At 43.4% G+C, this 20,316-nt stretch overlaps 1 protein-coding gene across 5 annotated transcripts in view; it reads right to left on the reverse strand.

Moving 5' to 3' along the window:
- Window positions 1-16,814: 16,814 nt before the first annotated feature.
- The window catches only part of Fam110b (family with sequence similarity 110 member B), a 160,868-nt gene continuing 157,366 nt past the window's right edge, over window positions 16,815-20,316 (reverse strand). For 4 of the 5 annotated variants that reach the window (XM_029562382.1, XM_017797562.2, XM_029562381.1 and 1 more), the window contains one exon: window positions 16,815-18,843. In XM_029562382.1, the coding sequence (XP_029418242.1) occupies window positions 17,436-18,536 (1,101 nt within the window). In that variant the 5' untranslated portion in view covers window positions 18,537-18,843 and the 3' untranslated portion in view covers window positions 16,815-17,435. Of the gene's footprint in view, window positions 18,844-19,018; window positions 19,139-20,316 lie in introns of those variants that run through there. The other variant, XM_008830835.2, reaches the window with a different exon arrangement.

The raw sequence follows: 20,316 nt of genomic DNA on the forward strand, positions 1-20,316 counted from the left end.
GGTGGAACTGGTAAAAGAAAGGAGCCAGGTGCTCCTCCCAAGCCCATGTGACCCCTGAGGAACAGATCCTCAAACAACCTTAAGAGTAAAAATAAATTGGTTTATCTGGGCCAACTGTATGGCCTTAAACCCCCAAAAGGAAAGTATAACCAAAGATTAAAGCGCCAACATAATTTCCTAAGAGTCCATATGTATAGCTAAAGGCTATGTAACAAGCAACGATGCCAGATAGGAGATACCTTCTTTTTAGTTGTTGGCCAGGATGGCCAAAGGGACTCCTAGTAGTAACCTGGCATGGAACTGGGAAAATGAACAGCAGACCCCAATCTTATCTAAAGGAATATTGACAACTGATTGCTGCTAAATGAGGAACAGCTGACCTTCCTAAAACAAAGACCTCTAGATAGGCTGACTAGATTCACCAGAAGGGCAAGTAGTGGGGAATGGCTGGGGTGCTGACAACACAGCAGACAGTAGCAGGGATATAAGAATATAAGGGCTCTAGTGGGGGGCTCTAGAGGGAGGCTATGGGGGGGTTGCCATCTGGGGAAGTGGGTGTATAGTTGAGTAAGATAGTTTGGGATGTTCTGTGTGATACACACACACACACAAATCAACAAATTTTTAAAAATCTATTATATTTGAGGAAGAAGCATGGAAATTTACCTCATGTTAAATGAGGTTGATAAGCATTACCATTGAAATCTACTTCATGACTTTAGAGACATACACAGACACCAAGAATCCAAGTGCAACCGATTATGACTAGTAATAATCAGATACATACAGATTAGAGATGCATGCGCCAACATCTCAGTGTTAGTAGCAAAAACAATGAGTCTTTCTGCAAGGAACAATATATTCTAAAATGAAATGGAGATCTTTTTTAAAGGTTAAAAACTCATTCAATTTTATGTCTTACAGGGCTTATACTGAGTCCAATATTTTATAACTGTATTAATTCAGCTGTGAACCTCGAAACTTACAGCCCCTTGTGAAAGAGATGTACTCTTGCTCTGGAGTGTGTTCTGAATATGTTAAAGCTGTAATAAAATGCTTAAAAAAAAAAAGTTTAGCCTAGACCAGTTGGGTACAAAAGGCTAACCTGTCCTTCAACTGACATGTTTAAAAAGAAAACCTTGTCATCTATTTCTGTCAAAAGCTATGCAGGATATTATAGAGCATGTAGTATGGTACATAATAGCTGATACAAATGAAAAAGAAAAATATACAATTTACTATCTGTGAGAAAAACCAGCATTTATTCATTTTATATAACTGAAAATCTGTTATTTATTTATTTATTTATTTAGCTTTCTTTTTGAGACAGAGTCTCCTTGTAGCCCTAGCTGGCCTAAAGCTATGTAGACCAGGTTGGACTCAATCTCACAGCGATCTACGTGCCTCTGCCTCCCTAGTACTAGGATTAATGATGTGCGTCACCATGCCTGGCCCTATATTTTATTGGTTGCTTGAGAAAGGCTCACTTCATAAGTACTAGAGGTACAGAGCTGTGACAGTTTAGCAGGTTACAGTTCCAGTAGAGCCAGATCAGTCACCTGGTCAAGGAGAATTTTTGAAGGAGCAACGACCCCTAGGAAGGCGAACTTACCTTAAACAATGCTAAAGGTGGAATAATTACCCCTTTCATGAGATACTGTAATTTTCCTTCCCAGAATTCCCACCTCCTAGTGTAGTCCCTACCTGGGGAACAGCCAAGAGGTTGTGCTGGGTCTGCTGACCTTTCTGAGTCCTGATTCAGAAAGATGCAACTTTTCCTGTTTTCTTTCCTAAGGTCTTTTTGTTTCAGATATTGGTCAGAACCTAAGTAGCATTTTCTGATGCTTGAGGCTTATTAATCTTTCTCTAAAACTCCTTCCCTGCCATGTGGCTTCCTGTCGCCACTTGGTACAGGTAACTCCGGGGCATGGCTTTTTCCTTTCTGTTCTCCTCCTCCAGGCAGCTGCTGAGGTTTAGAGCTTACTTGCTCTAGGTATTTTTCTTTTAAACTCCAATAATATTGTCTTTGAACTTCCATTTGAGTCCACTAAATTCTTATGTTAATGAAACTCAGAACCCCAAAAGAGGACCTTGATTTTCCCTACTATCATTTTAACTACTGCTTTTCTGTGTCTTGCTTAATTCTTTGTCACATAGAGCACCCAGACATTGTGTCACAGAAGAGCCCTGCGCCCCTGCAGTAGCAGTGTACTCCATGGAGACCATTGTTTTTGCTAGTCTGTGATTGACTGGCATGTAGGGGATAGTCCATGGAGGGGCTCTGCAGGCACCATAAGCTACTGAGCAGTTTGGCCCCCACCTTGTTTGTTATCGACAGGAAAACCCACGTTATCTGCAAGGTCTCCAGATGGAAATTACATCAATATCCTTAAAATACAAGCCTGGAAGGATGAGGAAGGGCAAAAAAAAACCTTACATGGCAGGATCTTGTCTCCTCTGTTCACACTTTCAAATCCCTAAATGTGACGGTAAAATTTATCTTAAAAATATAAAAGTATGAATGCACATAGACACAAAGATATAAAATAGACACAGACACAGACACACACACAGACACAGACACACAGACACACACAGACACACACACACACAGACACAGACTCAGACACACACACACAGACACACACACAGACACACACACACACACACACACACACACACACACACACACACACACTTTCCAATAGTCTCTAGAACACCATTTGATCTGCTTGCTGCCAGAAGGTCTGGCAGCCCCTTAGCCTTTCTGGCTGGGCTAGAGGTGTGCATGTGAATGACTGTGTTTGTTCTGAAAATGCAGTTTCCACTCAGTTTCCATTCACACGACCTCTTTAACAGAAAACTGCCCACTGTGGGCCAAATGTTTGTGTTCCCTCAAAATTCACATGTTGAAGCCTTAATCCCAATCTGACGGGGTTTGGGGAGTAGGGCCTTTGGGAAGCACTAATGGTTAGATGAGGTCACATAGGCAAGGCTCTCATGTTTGGATTAGTGTCCTTATATAAAGAGGAAGCAACACAAGACACACATCAGGACATGACAAGAAGAGGATCACCTCTGAGCAAGGAAGTGACCTTCATACAACCCACCATGCCAGAGCCCTGCTCTTGGACCTCCCTGCCGCCAGAACTAATGGAAAAATGTTATCTATAGCTCAATCCATCACATCTGGTTGTAAAGCAGTGTAAGCTGACTAAGAAACTGCCCATTTCTGTTTCGAGTTCCATAAAACAACGGTCTATCACTGAGATCTAAATGATTATTAATAGGCAAGCTATTAATAATTGCTCGTGTCAATTATCTATTGGGCACGGTATAAAACAAAGCCTATGACATGTTGTTACAAAAATTTTGTAATGAGCTTTATTTCAATAGTCCAAGCTCAAAACAGTATACAGTTATCCCCAGTACACATGGGGAATTGGTTGTAGGACCATATACAGATACTAAAATGCATGGGTGTTATGTAAAACAGTGTAACATTACATATAACATATATGTATATCCTCTCAGAATTTACATCATCTCTAAATTACTTGTAATTTAGATACAATATAAATGAGGTGGAAAAAAGTTTTTATACTTAAGGTTTGGGGAATAATGACAAGAAAAAGCATCTGTTCACATTACTACAAACACATTAAAATATTTCAATAATTCAAGCTTGCTTGTATCTGCAGATGAGGAAATGAATACGGATTTAGCATTAGGGGAACTTTTCCTCTTCTCACTGCCTCGGTTCATTCCGTAACTTCTCTAATATTCTTATTTTTATAAGAAGGAATTGTAAGAGGTTCAGTGGAAGACTTAATTGCTTTGACTGTTTTTTGACTACAGGCTTGCACAATGAAAGGGGCAGAACTGTGCAATTCCCAGCGTGGCTTGTCTGTCTGAGACTTTAATTAACCGCACACGTGCCTCTATACCCCATTAGAATCAAAATAATTTTAGAGCTAAGTTAAATTTTGTAAATTAAAAAAAAAAACAGAGGGAAAGTGCTAGAAAGTAAATTCTCATTAAGGTTAATGAAGGCGTAGAATGTATACCAAGTGAGGTCCCCAGCTGAAGCACAGTGTAATGTCTGGATGGGTGGGTTTTCCCATCGCCTTCCCAGTGGGAAAAGCTAAACAGAAAACATTAGATTTAAACAATTTCTTACAGCAATTAAGAAAGGATGGAAGACGTGCCACCAGGCTGTATATGATTTATTGCAGAATGCTTTCTAGAAGGAATAATTGTCAGTACACACAGGAGGAGCTCACTGCCTGTGCATGGCAGGAACAGGATGGCTGGGAAAGGAGGTAGCTTGATTTGAACTTCACAAGACTTGAACCAGAGTTAGAGAGGAGGAAGGGACAAGGAGCTCAGGTGGCCAGATACTGCTAGCCTGTGACCTCTCTTCTCTATAAGCCTGACTCCTGATGCCTCACTAAGCCCAGGATACCCTGGCTAGCTGCAGCAGTTCTTTTTTCTTTCCTTTTTTTTTCTTTGAGACAGCGTTTCCTTTTAGCTCTAGTTGGCCTGGAACTTGCTATGCAGACCAGGCTGTCCTTGATCTCACAGAGATCCCTGCCTCTGCCTCCGAGTGCTGGGATTAAAGGTTGCACCACCACACTCAGTCAAAGGCCAAAGATTTATTTTTTTATGTATATGTATGCGTATATGTCTGTATGCTATGTGTTTGTAGGTATCTGCAGAGGCCAGAAGAGGGCATCAGATCCCTTGGAGATAATGAGTCACCTAATATAGGTGTAGGAACTCAACTTGGGTCCTCTAAAAGAGCAGCAAGTGCTCTTACCTGCTGAGCCATCTCTTCAGCCCATGCAGCAATTCTTATTTCAGTGAATAAGAGTTCCTGTGGCTCATCTGATGCTTCCACAGTGAGCAGACTGTCTCTTGAGCAACTGCAGCTTCCTCAGGAAAGACTCCAGCCAGGAGGAGGGGAGAAACTAAGCCCTGATGTGGATGCAGGTTTAACCCTCACAAAAGGAATAACTCGCAGCTGGGGAGCAAACAAGGGCAGGTCCATTTCAGACAACAAAATGGAAGCTGGGGGAATTGGCATGAATGGGTGAGGACTCCTAGCTGCAAGAGAAAGAATCCTCCAGTCTCCAACCCATCTTCTGTTCTCTCACAGGAGGAAGGGGTCTGGCACTTTTCAGGAGCTAACAGAGAGGTGTGAGCTGTTGTCACTGGCTTTGAGCTGCTGTCCTTGGCTGGGTTGCAGAGACTAGATCAGTTCTCAGAAATTCTTCAGTCTCTGGTTGGCTCCCATTAAGATGCCTGAACTTTTCTGCCTGAGCGACTCCAGCTTGGGCTTGTTTGCTGGTCTCCACTGTTTGGTCTGTTCTCTGGGTGGGGCTGTTAGCTGATGTTCTCTCAAACTTGTCACTGAAAACTCAGTTCTGAGCTTACTCAGGCTTTTCAGATACCACCCAGGACACAACCATAACTATGTGTGCATGAACAGCCTTATATATAGTATGTTACATGTTATATGAGTATATATATATATGTGTGTGTGTGTGTGAGTATATATATATATATGTGTGTGTGTGTGTATATATACATATATAATGTACACAGTGTCTATGGCACACATTATTAATCTGAAGATGCAAAAACATCATTGTCATCCATATTTTTTTTTTGTTAAATCAATGGTAGTAACTAAACAAAAGTAGAAGACACTAAACAGTGACAGTTGGTAGGATGACCTGAGCACCGAAGACCCATGACATTTCTCTTTAGCGCACTTCTCTTTTTTGATACTTTAATGCTGTGGGCTTGATTAGGATGCTCTTGGGATTTCACTAATGATGGGGCATGACACAGGGTTGGCCACCACTGCCACTCGCTTCCCAGTCCCTCAACTTCTGTGTTTTCAGAGAGCTGAGTTACCAAGGTCTCCCAAAGTGGTTCAAACAGGGAGGAAATGAAGACCCCTAGACAGTAAAAGCTCAGCATGATGAATTCATTTTACCCAGCTTTCTTCTTAAACGATCTTGATTCTAGAACCCTGCTTCGCTTTTCAAATAGACATTTATTCCTAAATAGGCAGGAGGGCTGGTCAGCCCACTCCTCAGCCTGCTTGTGGCTTATTGGAAGTGCCCAGAGCCTAGATTGCTTTTCCAGATGTTTCTGCAGGGCTCTTTCTTCACTTCACTCAGACATGTCCTGACCAGGGTCACTTCCCTGTCACTTTTCCTGTGTTATTCTGTTTTCCTAAACACATGTTATCCCCAGATACTGTCTAGCTGACTTTCTTGATTCACTTCATCTGTTCTACATCTCTGTTGTGAGATAAGTTTGCCAGAAAAAAAAAATCATAGTTGTATTAAATATTCTAGAAGACTGAGTGTCTGATGGTGAAGAGTTGGAATGTTCCAGATTCAGAACCAAGTTATCCTGGGCTATCTTTAATCTCCTTAAAAGCCATTCATTGCCCCCACCCCCGTGTCTGAAATCTGACATCCCAGGGATTTACGTAAACTTATGTAAAGCCTTGTGGAATATACTGACAGATTACTAGTGTCTTCCAACCCAAAAGCTAAGAATGTCATCAAATCACATCCAGAACCTGTAGCAGAGATTTCCCTGGTTTGCTGTAACTCACCTCCTTGAGGTTTCTACCCATGCATTTGAAAAGTGCTTTATCTTGCTCATTTTGTAACTTTAAAAACTTCTTACAACCATTTTCCACATTGGAGCAACCTGAATTTGCGTTCCCAGGCCATTGTCACTGATATTTGGCTAAAAAATAAATCATCTCAGATTCCCTTTAAAATGACAGCTGTGTTTTATGTTAACATTGTGAAGGGTCGCAGTGAGTACAGATGGCCTGGTAGGCTCAGTGTTTTATTTCTAGGCCCTACAGTCAGGCCCAGAAGATGGTAGTTGCTCATGGAGGGCAGGGGTAGTGGTGGTGGGGCACCATCATGTGTGTTCACAGAAAGCCATTCCACAAACTTTTTCCCGTCTTTCTCCAGATTAGGAACCCTAGAGTGATCCTGGATTTTCTGTACCCCACATCTATTCATCTCATATCTACTTCCAACACATGCCAGGTGGTCCTCTGGACATAGATGTTCAGTAGTGGGAAACAGTGCCATCTTCATGGAGGGGACCTTCAGGTAAGTTTGTGCCCATTCAGAGGCAGAATCAAGGCACTGAAGCAGCTATCTTCTCATTAGGTAACAAGCTTGATTGCCACAATTTTCTGTTCTTTCTTTCCTCCAAACTGGAATGTGTGAAAAAGCAGCCCACTCACCAGCAAAAAGGGTTAAGAGAAAGTACAGGAGTTAAGAGACTAGATACTCCATTTCTTTCTTCAGCTTGAAACCAGCCTTTCTCCTGCTGATCAAATACCCTGAATGTAACCGCCCCCCCAAAAAAAATCACCAGGATTTTAATTTTTGAAATAACCATAGAGTAATGTGATCTTCAGCACATTTGTCTGGAGTAAATTTCTGAAGAATCCAACATGTGTATACATATGAACACATAATCATTTAAGTGAAGAAAATATCTACAAAAACCCTTGTCAACTATTAAATTGGCTTTAACAGGCATCATGTGGTGTGTTAAATGCTGAGAACATTTGAGAATGTGAAATACTATCCGGATCTCAATTCACAGGTTCTTTACACCCAAGGATTCTCAGCAGATGGAAGCAGCCCATAAAAGTAAAGAAAGGGGTCTTCCTGGGAGCCAGTCAGCTCTGCAGCGGATGCCTGAGCTCTGAGCTGCCCTGAGAAATCTGAAACATTGGATAAGAAACACTGGGTCTTGTCCAGACCAAATGGGGTAATCCTTCTGCAGCCCCAGACATGAGCTCTACCCCCCCGAGCCATGTACAGCTGTCACTTCACTGGGAGGAAATTAAAAAAAAAAAACCTTTAGTGAAAGCCACAGGCCCATGAAGTTACCAAGTAAATAGGTTTCAACATTTCCCTCCAAAATAAAATGCTCAGTAGCTCAAGCAATGGTCTAGAACTTAATAGGAAAGAATGAAGGGACAGGGACATCTGCAGCATCCTTCTGCCAGACTGAGCTTGAGCTCCCAAAGAACTCACCTGGCTCTGTTATCAACTTATTATGTAAAAGAAGAAAGAATTAGAAAAAATTATGTAAGTCTAGAAACCCTTGGAAACCTTCAACTCATTTCTCCCTGAGAAGGCAAAGCATGCTAATCCAAGGAGATGGTATAATGAGCTCTATCCAATTTTGCTTCTCTCAACTGAACTTCCAGATGTTATCAATTACAAGCTACCAGTGCAGTTGTGTTCCACCCAGGGAACTATTGCATTCACAAATGGCTCGCTCTCCCTTCCCCCAGCCCTGTTAGCAGAGACAGGTCAGTGAGCAGTGGAAGAGGAGATCTCTGAGCCAGAGCTGCCGGAGGGAGGATGGTCTGCTGGGAGGGTTTCAGCAGTTAGTGTCCAGTAACAGATGTAGTTTCACATAAAGGGCAAGCTTTTTTACTTTGGTAAAGGAAGGGGCATGCTGGTCATTGTCCTTCAAGACTGGTTCGAGAGCATCAGATCCAGGTCATGTCTGTAGTCCTGTGTAGGCCCCCTCCCATGCTCAAGGGATCTTCCTTCTGCTTTGTGCCTGGTTGTCTCCCATCTTGTAAGCGAGTTGTCAAATCTCTGTACAGAGAAGTCCACTTTCTTGACTCCTATTACCTTAACCCTATGATTTTCATTTTTTTAAGGACTAATCTGAGGGAAATGCTTGAATCCCAAGTCTATTTCCCATCTGTGGAATGATGGAGTGTCAGTGACAGAGATAGGAAGTGGGAGGAGTGGAAGGCATTCTATAGTAGGAGCAAGTTGAGGAGTGTGGTTTGGATTTAATTATTCATTCCAAAGATACATACTATGCTCCAGCCCTGTGCCAGGCACTGAGGTGACCAAGACATACCAACTTATGAATAAGGGGGGTGTATTTCAGATTTTAAGGGGGGTGCATACCTAGAGGCTGGAAGTGAAAAAGGAAGCCACTTTATATAAGGTGGAAGGAAGGAAGGGTTGCCAAAGAAAAATCTAGGATGAGAGTCAGCAATGGAAGAAATGGGGGAAATGGACCCCAGGTGATAAGAGTTTGTAGGTTCTATAAACTGAGAGAGGGCAGGGTGACAGTAGTGGGGGAAAGAGTGAGGGGATTGGGGGTACAGTGGGCAGGTGATGTACCTTTAGAGGCAGAGGAATCAGGCCTGGGGAATGGCTTGTATGCCACTGGGCAGCTATAGATAATATAGCTACAAAAATAGCATTCAAGTATTGGAAGTAACTTCAAAAATTTCCCCAAACTTCTTAGAACAATTTTTCTTTTGTAAAAAGTATTTTTATACCAGCAAGTAATAATAAATAAATAAATATGTCTATTAATGGAAAAATTCTGAATCAGGTAGCTGATACAAAGTTTTTGAGACAAGGAATATTGCACAGGAATACAGATGCTCCAGGCACTATGGGTTACATCCTGCAAGCCCACTGGAAGTTGGGATATATGTGTTAAAAGCACATATCATACACTGTTATCAACAATACTGTCTTAGCAACCCTGTGCACTGTGGAGATTTGCTGTCTCTTCTCAGGCTTGTGGCTATCTGGGAGCTGGGGCTTGCTGCTGTTGCTTAGAATCTTGAGAAGAGCCTGTCACTAGCCTATGAAAAGATCCAAATTCAAACGATTTCTACTAGATGCTTAGGTTACTGTTATGTCACTATAGTAAGGTTGAAAAATGGTAAGAGGAACCACCGTACATCAAGGACCATTTGACAGAATGCATCCTCATCGAGTTGCTCCTATTTCTGCACGAGGGACTATCCAGGCTTGTATGCCCCCTGGTCCTCACCCTCCCTCCTTGGTAAGCTCAGAGCGTCAGTCTCCTCTATTCCAGCCCCATCTACCAGCCCACCTGCTCCACAGCTGCTGAGTTCCCCTACTTCATTTCTCTGCATCTGTTTTTCCCTCCTCTGCACAATAAACCAGAGAACAATTGATCACTCATGTCCCTCTGAGAAAGACCCAGAAGCTTAAGTCCTGGTGTGATTAAAGATGATGAATAGTTGTCAGTCACCCACTATAAGGAAGAATCACAAACTAATACATGAAAGTTTTTAGTATCCAAGAAACATTCTACAGTGCAACTTACTACCAAGGAGCAAAAATGGCTCCCGCTACACTAGGCTTCAGCTCATTTCCATATGGATAAAGGAGTCTTAGTATGTTTTATTAACTTGAGTTTGTTTTCCTTTTTCTACTTATTGGATGTGTGCCTTTGAGAAAAAGCTTAATCCTCAGATACTTCCTCAGAAAGGTAGATTCTTATTTACTCCTAAAGTTCGTGAGAATGAGATAATGTAACAAAGAGCTTAGCACAGCATCAAAGACTTACTGAGGCTGTTGTTTCAAAAACTTTAGATGAATAGAGTGTTCAGTTGGTGAAAGACTCATTTTCACCCTCAAAGCACTGTGACTTGGTGTGTGCCTTGCCGCCTCCCATCTGCCAGTGTCTGTCAATCAGAAAGGCTAATGAGTTTTTCTGGAGGTCCCTTCCATTCAAGAAGACTCCTTGTATAGACCTCATTTCCTTTTCCAGTCAACACTTGATGGAAGCTAATGTTTCCATAAAATGCCCTTTCAGTAGTGTCTGCCTCCCATTGGGCCTCATCCGTTTTCTACCTGCCAATGCAGTGTAAACCAGAAGTTTCATATTCTTTATATGTATCTTAATGCTCCAAACACAATAGTGCCAAGGAATACAGATATCAGATGATTTTGTAGTCCTTAAAAAATGAAAATGATAGCATGGTTAAGGTAACAGGAGTCAAGAAAGTGGACTTCTCTGTACAGAGATTTGACAACTCGCTTACAAGACGGGAGACGACCAGGCACAAAGCAGAAGGAAGATCTCTTGAGGGTGGGAGGGGGCCTACACAGGACTACAGACATGACCTTGATCTGATGCTCTCAAACCAGTCTTGAAGGACAATGACCAGCATGCCCCTTCCTTTACCAAAGTAAAAAAGCTTGCCCTTTATGTGGAACTACATCTGTTGCTAGACACTAACTGCTGAAACCCTCCCAGCAGACCATCCTCCCTCCGGGAGCTCCGGCTTAGAAGTCTCCCCTTCCAGTGCTCTTTTCACAGGTGAGGGAGTGGAGTTCACCTGTCAGGTGGATGGGTCTTAGATAGTGGAGGATGGGATTGCAAAGACTGAGTCCATCTCCCTGGTGTTTCCTTCTGCTGGGTTCTGATAAAGCAAAGGGGAGTCACCTGAATGCAGGAGTGAATCACAGTGGTAGCTAGAGCAGATGTACACTTGCAACCGCAAGGCTGGGGCCTTACAGCACAGTGTGTGGTCAGACTGCCCCACAGAAATGACAGACCTCATGGCCATTTTCCAGGGCACTAAGAAGATAAGTCAGGTTTGACATTTTCAAAATGGTGGTGAGATCACTTCTCTTTTTAAAGAACTTATTTAGGATTAACTGGGACATCCTTGACCTCCTTAATCCTTTCCCAATGTATCTGGTGGCCAGAACACTATGCACACTTCACAAGGATAGAATAGAGAGATGCTGATTCCTCAAATAGTCCAAATGTGTTTCCTGACTGTAGAACCATGGCCATTTATCTTTACTGTTTACCCTCCCAAACATCCTTGATCCAAGACAGGATGTCATTTTAAAACACGGCAGGGAAGAATGCATTTCCAATAGCCTTGTGTCTCTGAACTTGGCGGACTGTGTGCTACTCTTATTGGAGAAGCTGAAGTCTTTTTCTGATTTGTGGGTACTCATTTAGATAAGAATGGAATTACTGAAATTTGACAATTTGAGAAATATTTACACACCCTGGCAGTAGATTAAATTATCAAGATGAGTCCAAGGGCTCTTCTGTTCTTACGCACAAAACTCTTGATCTGGTTTTTTCCTTTGTATTTTTTATGTGTATGAATGTTTTTCCTGCATGTACGTAAGTGCACCTGTGTCATGCAATACCCATGGAGGCCAAAGAAGGCATAGGATCCCCTGGAACTTGAGCTACTGACAGTTGTTAGCTGCCGTGTAGGTGTTGGGAACCAAACCTGGCTCTTCTCTAAGAGCAGGAAGAGTCTTAATTACTGAGTCGTCTCTTTTGCCCCATCTTCCCTGGTTCTGAACAGGGCTATAGGGCAAGTGGAACTGGAACTGCGGTGCTGAGCTCAAGTCTATTGGAGCATTTGCTTCTTGTTTGATCTTGGCTATGGAGCTTAATCTCCATGGGGCTAAGGTTCTTCACCTACAAATTGGAGGGCGTAACCACCATTTGGAGCTCACTGGGGTAGGGCTTATGGTTTAGTGTGGGACTTGCTAGCTGAGCATTTCTAATTCAAAACCAGAAATGCTGTGAAATTTGAGACCAACTTGATGTAAGTTTCCTACTATGGAACAGTTCATATTTCAGGTTTTTGTATTATGGATCCTCAACTAGTAAAGTCTATGGAAATATTCCCAAACCTAAAAAGCTCCAGAATTCCCAACACTCTGGTTCTGAGTAGTTTTGATAAGGGATCCTCAAACTAAATCCACCGCCCCCCCCAAAGAACACCACTACTAACAAACACTTATTAAGCATTTATTATACACTTTGTGCTGCTGTATTACACATTGTGAAACCTAGGGTTGCCATTTACATCAGTCATTGAAGAGCTGTGTGTTTATTAGAACTGTTTTCCCCCTTGCATAGGGAATAAATTATTTTTAGGAAGGTTTACCTTTAAAAAATTCACATAAACCTACATTTAGGCTGGCAAAGGTTGGGTCTGTGGTCATGACCAAGATCACAAGCTGACAAGGTAAGGTTGCATAGGAAAAAGTCACTGAATGTTGTGTAGTCTTGAAGGAACAAGTATCTTTGAGACCAAGGGGACAGGGAGCATTCCTCAGAGAATGATGAACTAATGAACTTCAGTAGCAAGTGTTGAATTGTGGCCATGAGTTTGATATTCCTCGTTTAAAACATGGGGCCTTAGAGGGCATATAGTTCAGGGGTAGAGCATTTGCTTAGCATGTGAAAGGCATGTACTCAATCCCTAGCACCACCCAAAACAACATAATGAAACAAAAAAAAACCAACCCCCAATAGAAACCCTCATCCATAAAAAACAGGCCTCACTCTCCTCCTGTGTGGGCTGCATTTAGGGATCCACAACTTCTAATGTACTGAGTGCTGCAGAAATGTGGGGACTCAGGATACAACTTCCTCTTTGACTCACTCTTCAGTCATTCACTAGGGAAGACAGATGCTCCACTGAATGAACTCTCAGGCACATTCTAGGGAGAGGCTGCAAGGAATTAAGCATACTTGCCAATAGCATGGGCCATGTTGAGGGAGACCTCCAGCCCATGAATTGTGATGCTCCAGCCTCAGCTGCCATCTTGACAGCAACATGAGATAAGACACCCGGTCACCAATCGCTGGCTAAGTCAATTGAGGATTCCTGATGTGCAGACATGGACAAAATCAGTTTTTATTGTTTTAAGTTGCTGAGTTCTGGGGTGGTTTGTTATACCTTAGATCATAAATGCAGTGGAAAATGTTCCTAATGGCAACTTCTCTTTGGTAGGATCTTGGAGGCCTAGATGTGTCCCAGGACCTAGAAATAGATGCCCAACATGCTGTTAAGAAGTTAGGATTTATCCTCTCAACAACCCATTCAGTTTAAACATTTACATATCAAAATGAATTTTCTTTAAAAAAAAAAGATTTTTTATGTGTATGAGTGTCTTACCTGCATTGACCTATGTATACCATATGCATGCCTAGTATCTGAGGAGACCAGAAGAGGGCACTGATCCTTTGGAACTGCAGTTAGTTACAGATGGTTATGACTACCATGTGAATTCTCTGCAAGAGCAGTAAGCACTATTTTCTTTTTTGAAATAGGGTACTTCAGTAGCCCTAGCTGGCCTGGAATTCGCTATGTAGATCAGGCTGGCCACAATGTCACAGAGAACCAGCTGCCTTTGCCTACCAAGAGCTGGGTTTAGAAGCATATATCACTGCATCCTGCCACACATTTTTGACTGCTGAGCCATCTCTCCTAGCCCAACAGGATATTTCTTATACAGAGGTGTGACATGCTCAGTATTGACTGATTCTGTGCCTGAGGTGGGATGAGCGGCATTGGTTGGGGGAAGATGTCCATTTTAAAGTTTCAGGAACAACACTTCACGTAAGCAATGGCGAAAGCCTAAATGAAGATATGGCACAGTAGATAGATGTGGAAGAAATGGTTTTAACGATTTGGTTGGTTTTCAGAAAGAAACAGCTAGTTTCCAGGACCACCTAATGCAATCATTTTTCACTCTATTCTGTACAAGGGAACAAATATGAATTATACAGCTTGTGTTCATACTGACACAAGTGCCTTACAAATAAAATGCCTGCACACATAAAACTTCCATGAGCTAGAGGAATGAGTGCTCTGTAGAGGACTTCACAATTAGGAAGTGTGTCTCTTGGAATTTAACACTAAGCATCTCAAACAGTCCTGTATAGAAACTTTATGAGCTACAGAAAATGAGGTCTCACCTTTCATAGGAACAGAAAGCCTCACATTTGTCCAGTGTACAAACAAGGCCAGAGGATTAGATTCAATTACAATAACATGATGGGTAGTCCTGCCTGAATATGGATCACACAATTCTGAAATACTAGAGGAGTCAAGCAGTCTATGACTAAACTATCATAAACAGTGGTATTAAATGGGCTAAGAAGGGGCTGGAGAGATGACTCAGTGGTTAAGAGCAATTACTACTCTTCTAGAGGACCTGGGTTCAGTTCCTAACACCCACATGGTGGCTGACCACTGTCCTTAACATTAATTCCAGGGATCTGATGGCTGCCCTCCGTGGGCACTGCATGCACATGGTATACTTACACACATATAGGCAAAATACCCATACACATAATAAAAATAAATTAAATTGGGTAGAAAATGCTCATCTCCCCCAAAATGGTTTCCTTGGGAAAATAACATGTATTTCTAGCATTTTAATAGTTCCTCAAATTAATATGTAAATGCCAAACCACCTGTTTTAAAAGGCCACATTTCTATACTAATGATAAGGGAACAAAACTTTTTTGTTTGCTTAGAAAACCTGTTATTCATAGCTGCATTCCAAAGTGCTTCTTCTGGAAAGCAGGGTTTTAGTTTAACTGAACATCAGTGTGAGAAGCAGTGATGAATTCAAACCCCGCAGAAAGAGTCAAAGAACCAAACTTGCTTTTCCCCAGAAGAAAAATGTTTATCAATATCAGTTTGGTAATCATTTTCATTTGTTTCTAAAAATTACATTTTTAATAATGCTTCCTTATATTTACAGGTTAGGTAGAACCTTAGAAGAAATGTTCTTCAAATGACTTGATTCAATAAATACTCATTGAATAGTCAATGTTCAAGTAACAGGAGAAAGGACATGGCCCCTAAGGAGTGGAACCTCTCCACTGTGAAAGTCTAAGGCCCAGTCTGTTCACCATGGTGGTCCAGTGCCTGCCACCTTGAGACATGAATGTATAAGCAAGTGGGCAAACATATGGCCACACAAAGTGACGTTGGGCTTGAACAAATGAAAATACCCTCTAGCCATTTTATAGGTATGTCTCTGCAGTAAGAATGCAAATATTTCAACTGGAGAGTGTTCTGGAAGATGGGAAAAATCCTGATGTTTAAGGAAAGGCAAAAATATGAGGTGTGAACTAAGTGAAGAGGCAGCAGCATATTTTAGGAACCTTGAAGTAACTATTTTAGGAAAAGCACAGTGCTACAGCTACAATTAGGAAGAGCACTGTTCAAATAGTTTATAGGGTGAAAGCAATTTAATGAAAAAATGTTTCTTGAAGGCTATCAAGAATGTGCTTCTGGTCCATAGCTCAAAGTTAACTTTTCATGAATGGAAAAAGGAAAGGACAAAGAGAAACCACTGCCTTTAGAGCCTATACCAGAGCTATATATTAGCATAACTTTTTTTTTTTTCCTTAAAGATTCTAGAACTGAAGTATGTACAAAGTCTTACAGAATTTACACCATTAAAAGGTTCCTATTAGATGATGAAGTCTAAGGTGTTTCTACTGAGACTTCAGAGCACAAGAGCAGTGAGGCAGACCACCGCCCAGTGCCCTCTGCTTCACTTCCACACCTCTCTGCCAGCTGGCTCACAGCTATGGAATCACCTGAGGGCAGGTTACTGGGGAAGAGGTGATAGGAGACCACAGGGTGGGAAAGCTACAGTGTTTCCACAGTTTCCTAGAGCTGTAACAAATAGCATAGCTTGGTAGTACCATATGCAAAACAAAAGAACCACAGTGCTTGGAGATGATTCTGCTTCCAATGGATTCGCTTTTGAATGGGAGACCAGACTGATGTGGATGACATTCTCACTTTCATTCCTATCTCAACTCAGACTTGCACAAGCCCTACTCACCTGTCCCAAAGGGAACAACTACAAATGGGAACAAGGAAGAGAAACAGCATGAGTTAGGAGTTCTTAGGCAAACACCACAGAAACAAAGGAACCATCCTTCCCACTCAACAAAAACAAAATCCCACAAAGTAACTTTAAAAAAAGCATTCAGTATCAGCTTTAATCAGCTTTTGGGTGGGGATTCCTTTCAAAAGGTTAATAGGAGACATTTCTGAATTACCCCAATCTGAACAACATCAACAGTCCCCCCAAATATCCAACGTCCTAGATTTAATCATCCTTGGTTGTATGATTGTCATTCCTGGGGGTCAGTATTACAAAGAACCACCAACACATACACGGAATTGGACACAAGACAGCACCGTTGCTCCACAATGCTCCACTAAGTGGCAAGAGACTGTCAACATGTGAACCACCGGCTTCAGGCTTACCACTTGATTCCACAGAAACCCCAGCCCAGTTCTGTGTTCCATCAGTCACTCTGTTTGGTAGCAAGTCCCATATATTTTCCCAGTGTTATGGTTTCTCATGTAGGCAAAAGTGGCTTTTTATTTCAAAAAGATTCTGCTCTCAACTTGAAAGCCAGTTGATAAAATTTTTAATTAAGACACAATAGGGAGGGTATAAAAACACAAGAACCACATAAATATTGAAGAAATCATATACCGTTTTTCCTGTAAACAGTTTTGCTTAAGAGCAAAGCCCTAATTAGATTCTGGCGGGAAACTTGGCAGGAGAGTGTTCAGCCAGGCTCTGCAGCGATGTGACGAGGGAAGCCAGGCCAGTCGCCATGTTGACAGGCATGCAACTCGAAAACATTGCACAACAAGCAACACAAAGGGTGGAGAAGCTCACAACACTTCGAGGAGACCTTACAACCTTCACAACCGTATGCACAGACCCGCCCCTCCCTCCTTTCCACTGCTGTGGCTCTTACACGTGGGACACCTTCTGTGACTCTCTAGCTTGTTTGATGCTATATAACCACTTGATGATCCTAGCATTTCTTTCGATGGCAGAAATGCCGTATGGGACCCGGTCATTGGCACTGTCATCATTTCTAAGGTCACTGTTACTGTCCTGAGACTGTTCACAGTCTGAGCTGATCATGCTTGCACTGCGGAAGTTGAGTGATATGATGTCAGAATTAGCCCTTGCGAAATTCTCCATGCCGAGGTTTTCCAGCTCTTCTGGGTCCAGTCCGCAGTAGTTGAAGAACCTTTCCACGTCCGCGTCCACTCGGAAATACCTGTCACTCAAGTCTGACTTGGACCGCTGGAGGGAGGGTCTTCTGCTGACGCCGCAGGCCGGTTCCACCGGGTCGGCCTCAGGCGACTTCACCGCGGCCACCTTGGGCTTGGGAGGCAGGGGAGGGGCGGAGCTGCTACAGGGGATGGCTTTGAGGGGCTTGGCGCTTGTCACCTTGCGGATGTCGGAGGAGCTATGGGAGACGTGCAGGAAGGACTCAGCCGACTGCTCCAGCAGCCTCCGGCTCACGTGGGAGCTGCACTCCTGCGGGCTGCCGCGGCCCGGCGTGGGGTAGACCTTCAGGGACTCCGCGAAGGAGTGCCGGTGCAGGTCGGCCTCCGGCCTGTGCGGGGGCCAGTTTCGAGCCCCGTGCTTGTGGCCCGAGCCCGAGCTGGAGCCCTCGGAGCTGTTGATGATGTTCTTGAGGATCTCCAGCTTGAGCGTCTCGCGCTGCACGCCGCCCTCCGTCTTGGCGTGGTTGCCGAACACCTTGAGCGTGGGGCTGCCCAGCGCGCGCTTGGCGCCGGGGCACACCGGGGGCTTGGCCAGCACGGCTGGCTTCACGGGCTCCTGCTTGGCGTTGATCACCTCCTGGCTCTTGACGTACTTGGCCTTGTCGGCCTCCAGCCGCTCCACCGCGCTCAGTCTCTTGGGGTTGGGCTCCGCCTGCCTGCGGAAGTAGTCGGGCCCCTTGTTGAGGATGCGCAGGGGCACCGCCGACGTGAAGGTGCCCGCGGGGCTGACCGGCTTCACCATGCTACCTGTCTGTAGCGTCTCGGTGGGCATGGTGGGCGGTCTTTCTCCGGCAGCCGTGGTGGATGCTCTTGTGGGCGCCTCCGGCCGGCCTGGAAAGACACATGTACACGAAGCACAAAGGGCAGCACAGGATGCTGGAGGCAGGGTCAGCCGCGGATGCGCCTCATCTCCCGGCTCATTAACCACCACGGTGGCTTCGGTGCACTTTTCTCCCTGGCGGCCCCTGCAAAAAAGGCCACAAGCCACAAGTTCCTTTTAATGGGCTTCTCGGCTCCTGCTTTCTTCTCCCCGGCTATGGGAGTCTCCTCCAGGTCTTTGTGCTCAACTGCAGGCAGAGCTGAAACACAAAACAACCAACCGCGGGTTAGGAGGGGCGGGTGACATCACGGCACTAGCAACAGAAGAACCACGCAATGCTCCCACCTCCGTGGTCACCCCGCCCGCCGAGCACCCCCCCCCCACGCGAGTGAAGTCCGAAATTCCCGGTTAACTGAGATGAGGGCGACCGTCACCTCTTACAGAGCCTGCGTGGCTGGGGGCAGCAGCCAGATGTGGGCGTTTGCAAGAAAGAAAAGGGGCTGAGGCTTCCCACGCGAACTCTTCCCGCCGCCTCCCTATTGGTGAGAACCGCCTCCTGAACACACCCGGCTGGCATCGCTCAGAAAAAAAGCCCAGGAAATACTCGTGAATGGAGAACCGAGTGTGCAGGCGAGCCGCCCTGTTCCGCAGCTCATTAAATGCTAGGGGCTTCCTAAGACCTCCATCTGTTTCAGGCTGCAACGTGGGCGACTTGCGCTAAGTCCCTTTTGCAGTGAAGCAAAACTTGTGACTGTGTATTACCAATCTGTCAGTGAAACTTGAAACAACTACTTCTTTAATGATTCAAAAACTGAAAATGTGGTGAGAAATGGGACTGGTAGGAAATGTAAAAAGTCTGTAAGGAAAACAACCTGTTTCAATTTGCTTACTTTCAGTAACCAGTATGTTTAAAAACACTCACCTGGAAACCAATAATGGATGTGAAGTTTATCTCATTGAAGTTTACTTTTCAGTGTTTAAAACACCTATTACAGAAATACTTGTGGAGGAACCATGTGAGTGGATTAAGTTAATGATAACATGCTCCATAATCTCTCACACTTGATAAACAGGAATCAAGTTTCTTTGTGGCACATGTGTTCATAAATACACTAGAGTATTAAGAATAAAATCTTAAATGTCAGTCATGCCTCAATATGCTAATTAGAATATGGAACATTTGTTTAATAGTTAAGCATTCATAGGACTTATGATCTGAAAACCTGACCAAAATCATTCAAACCCAAACCAAATCAAAGCAAAGCGCCCAATAGAAGGTAAGGCTTTTCAAATACTCTTGATACAATTGCAGAAAGAAACCTACGCAATCTACTGAAGCATCTAACATGAACAACTATTGTTTCCTCTTGTGGCTGGGAGAACCTACTCACCACCATTAACATCCGAAAGCAGCCAGGGAATAACCTTTCCAGCATTCTTTCTATAATTAAGAATATTAAGCAAGCAATACATCCAACTAATATGTCAAGTTACTAATTTGCATAATATATAAGGTGATACTACTATAAAATCTTTTGCTGTCAAGTAAGATAGTGAAGACAAGGAGGAAAAATGCTGCTATTTGTCTCTATAATCTTCTGAAACACTTCATTTCTATATAAAGTCCATCATACGTTATTGGAGACAATTTTGGTAATCTGCAAAGGGATTTGCTTTAATAAAAATGTGTTCCTATGCAATATTTTGAGAAACCCCAAGGTGATCACAACAT

The sequence above is a fragment of the Nannospalax galili genome, unplaced genomic scaffold (genome assembly GCF_000622305.1).
Source record: "Nannospalax galili isolate Female #2095 unplaced genomic scaffold, S.galili_v1.0 scaffold1095, whole genome shotgun sequence".
NCBI lineage: Eukaryota > Metazoa > Chordata > Mammalia > Rodentia > Spalacidae > Nannospalax > Nannospalax galili.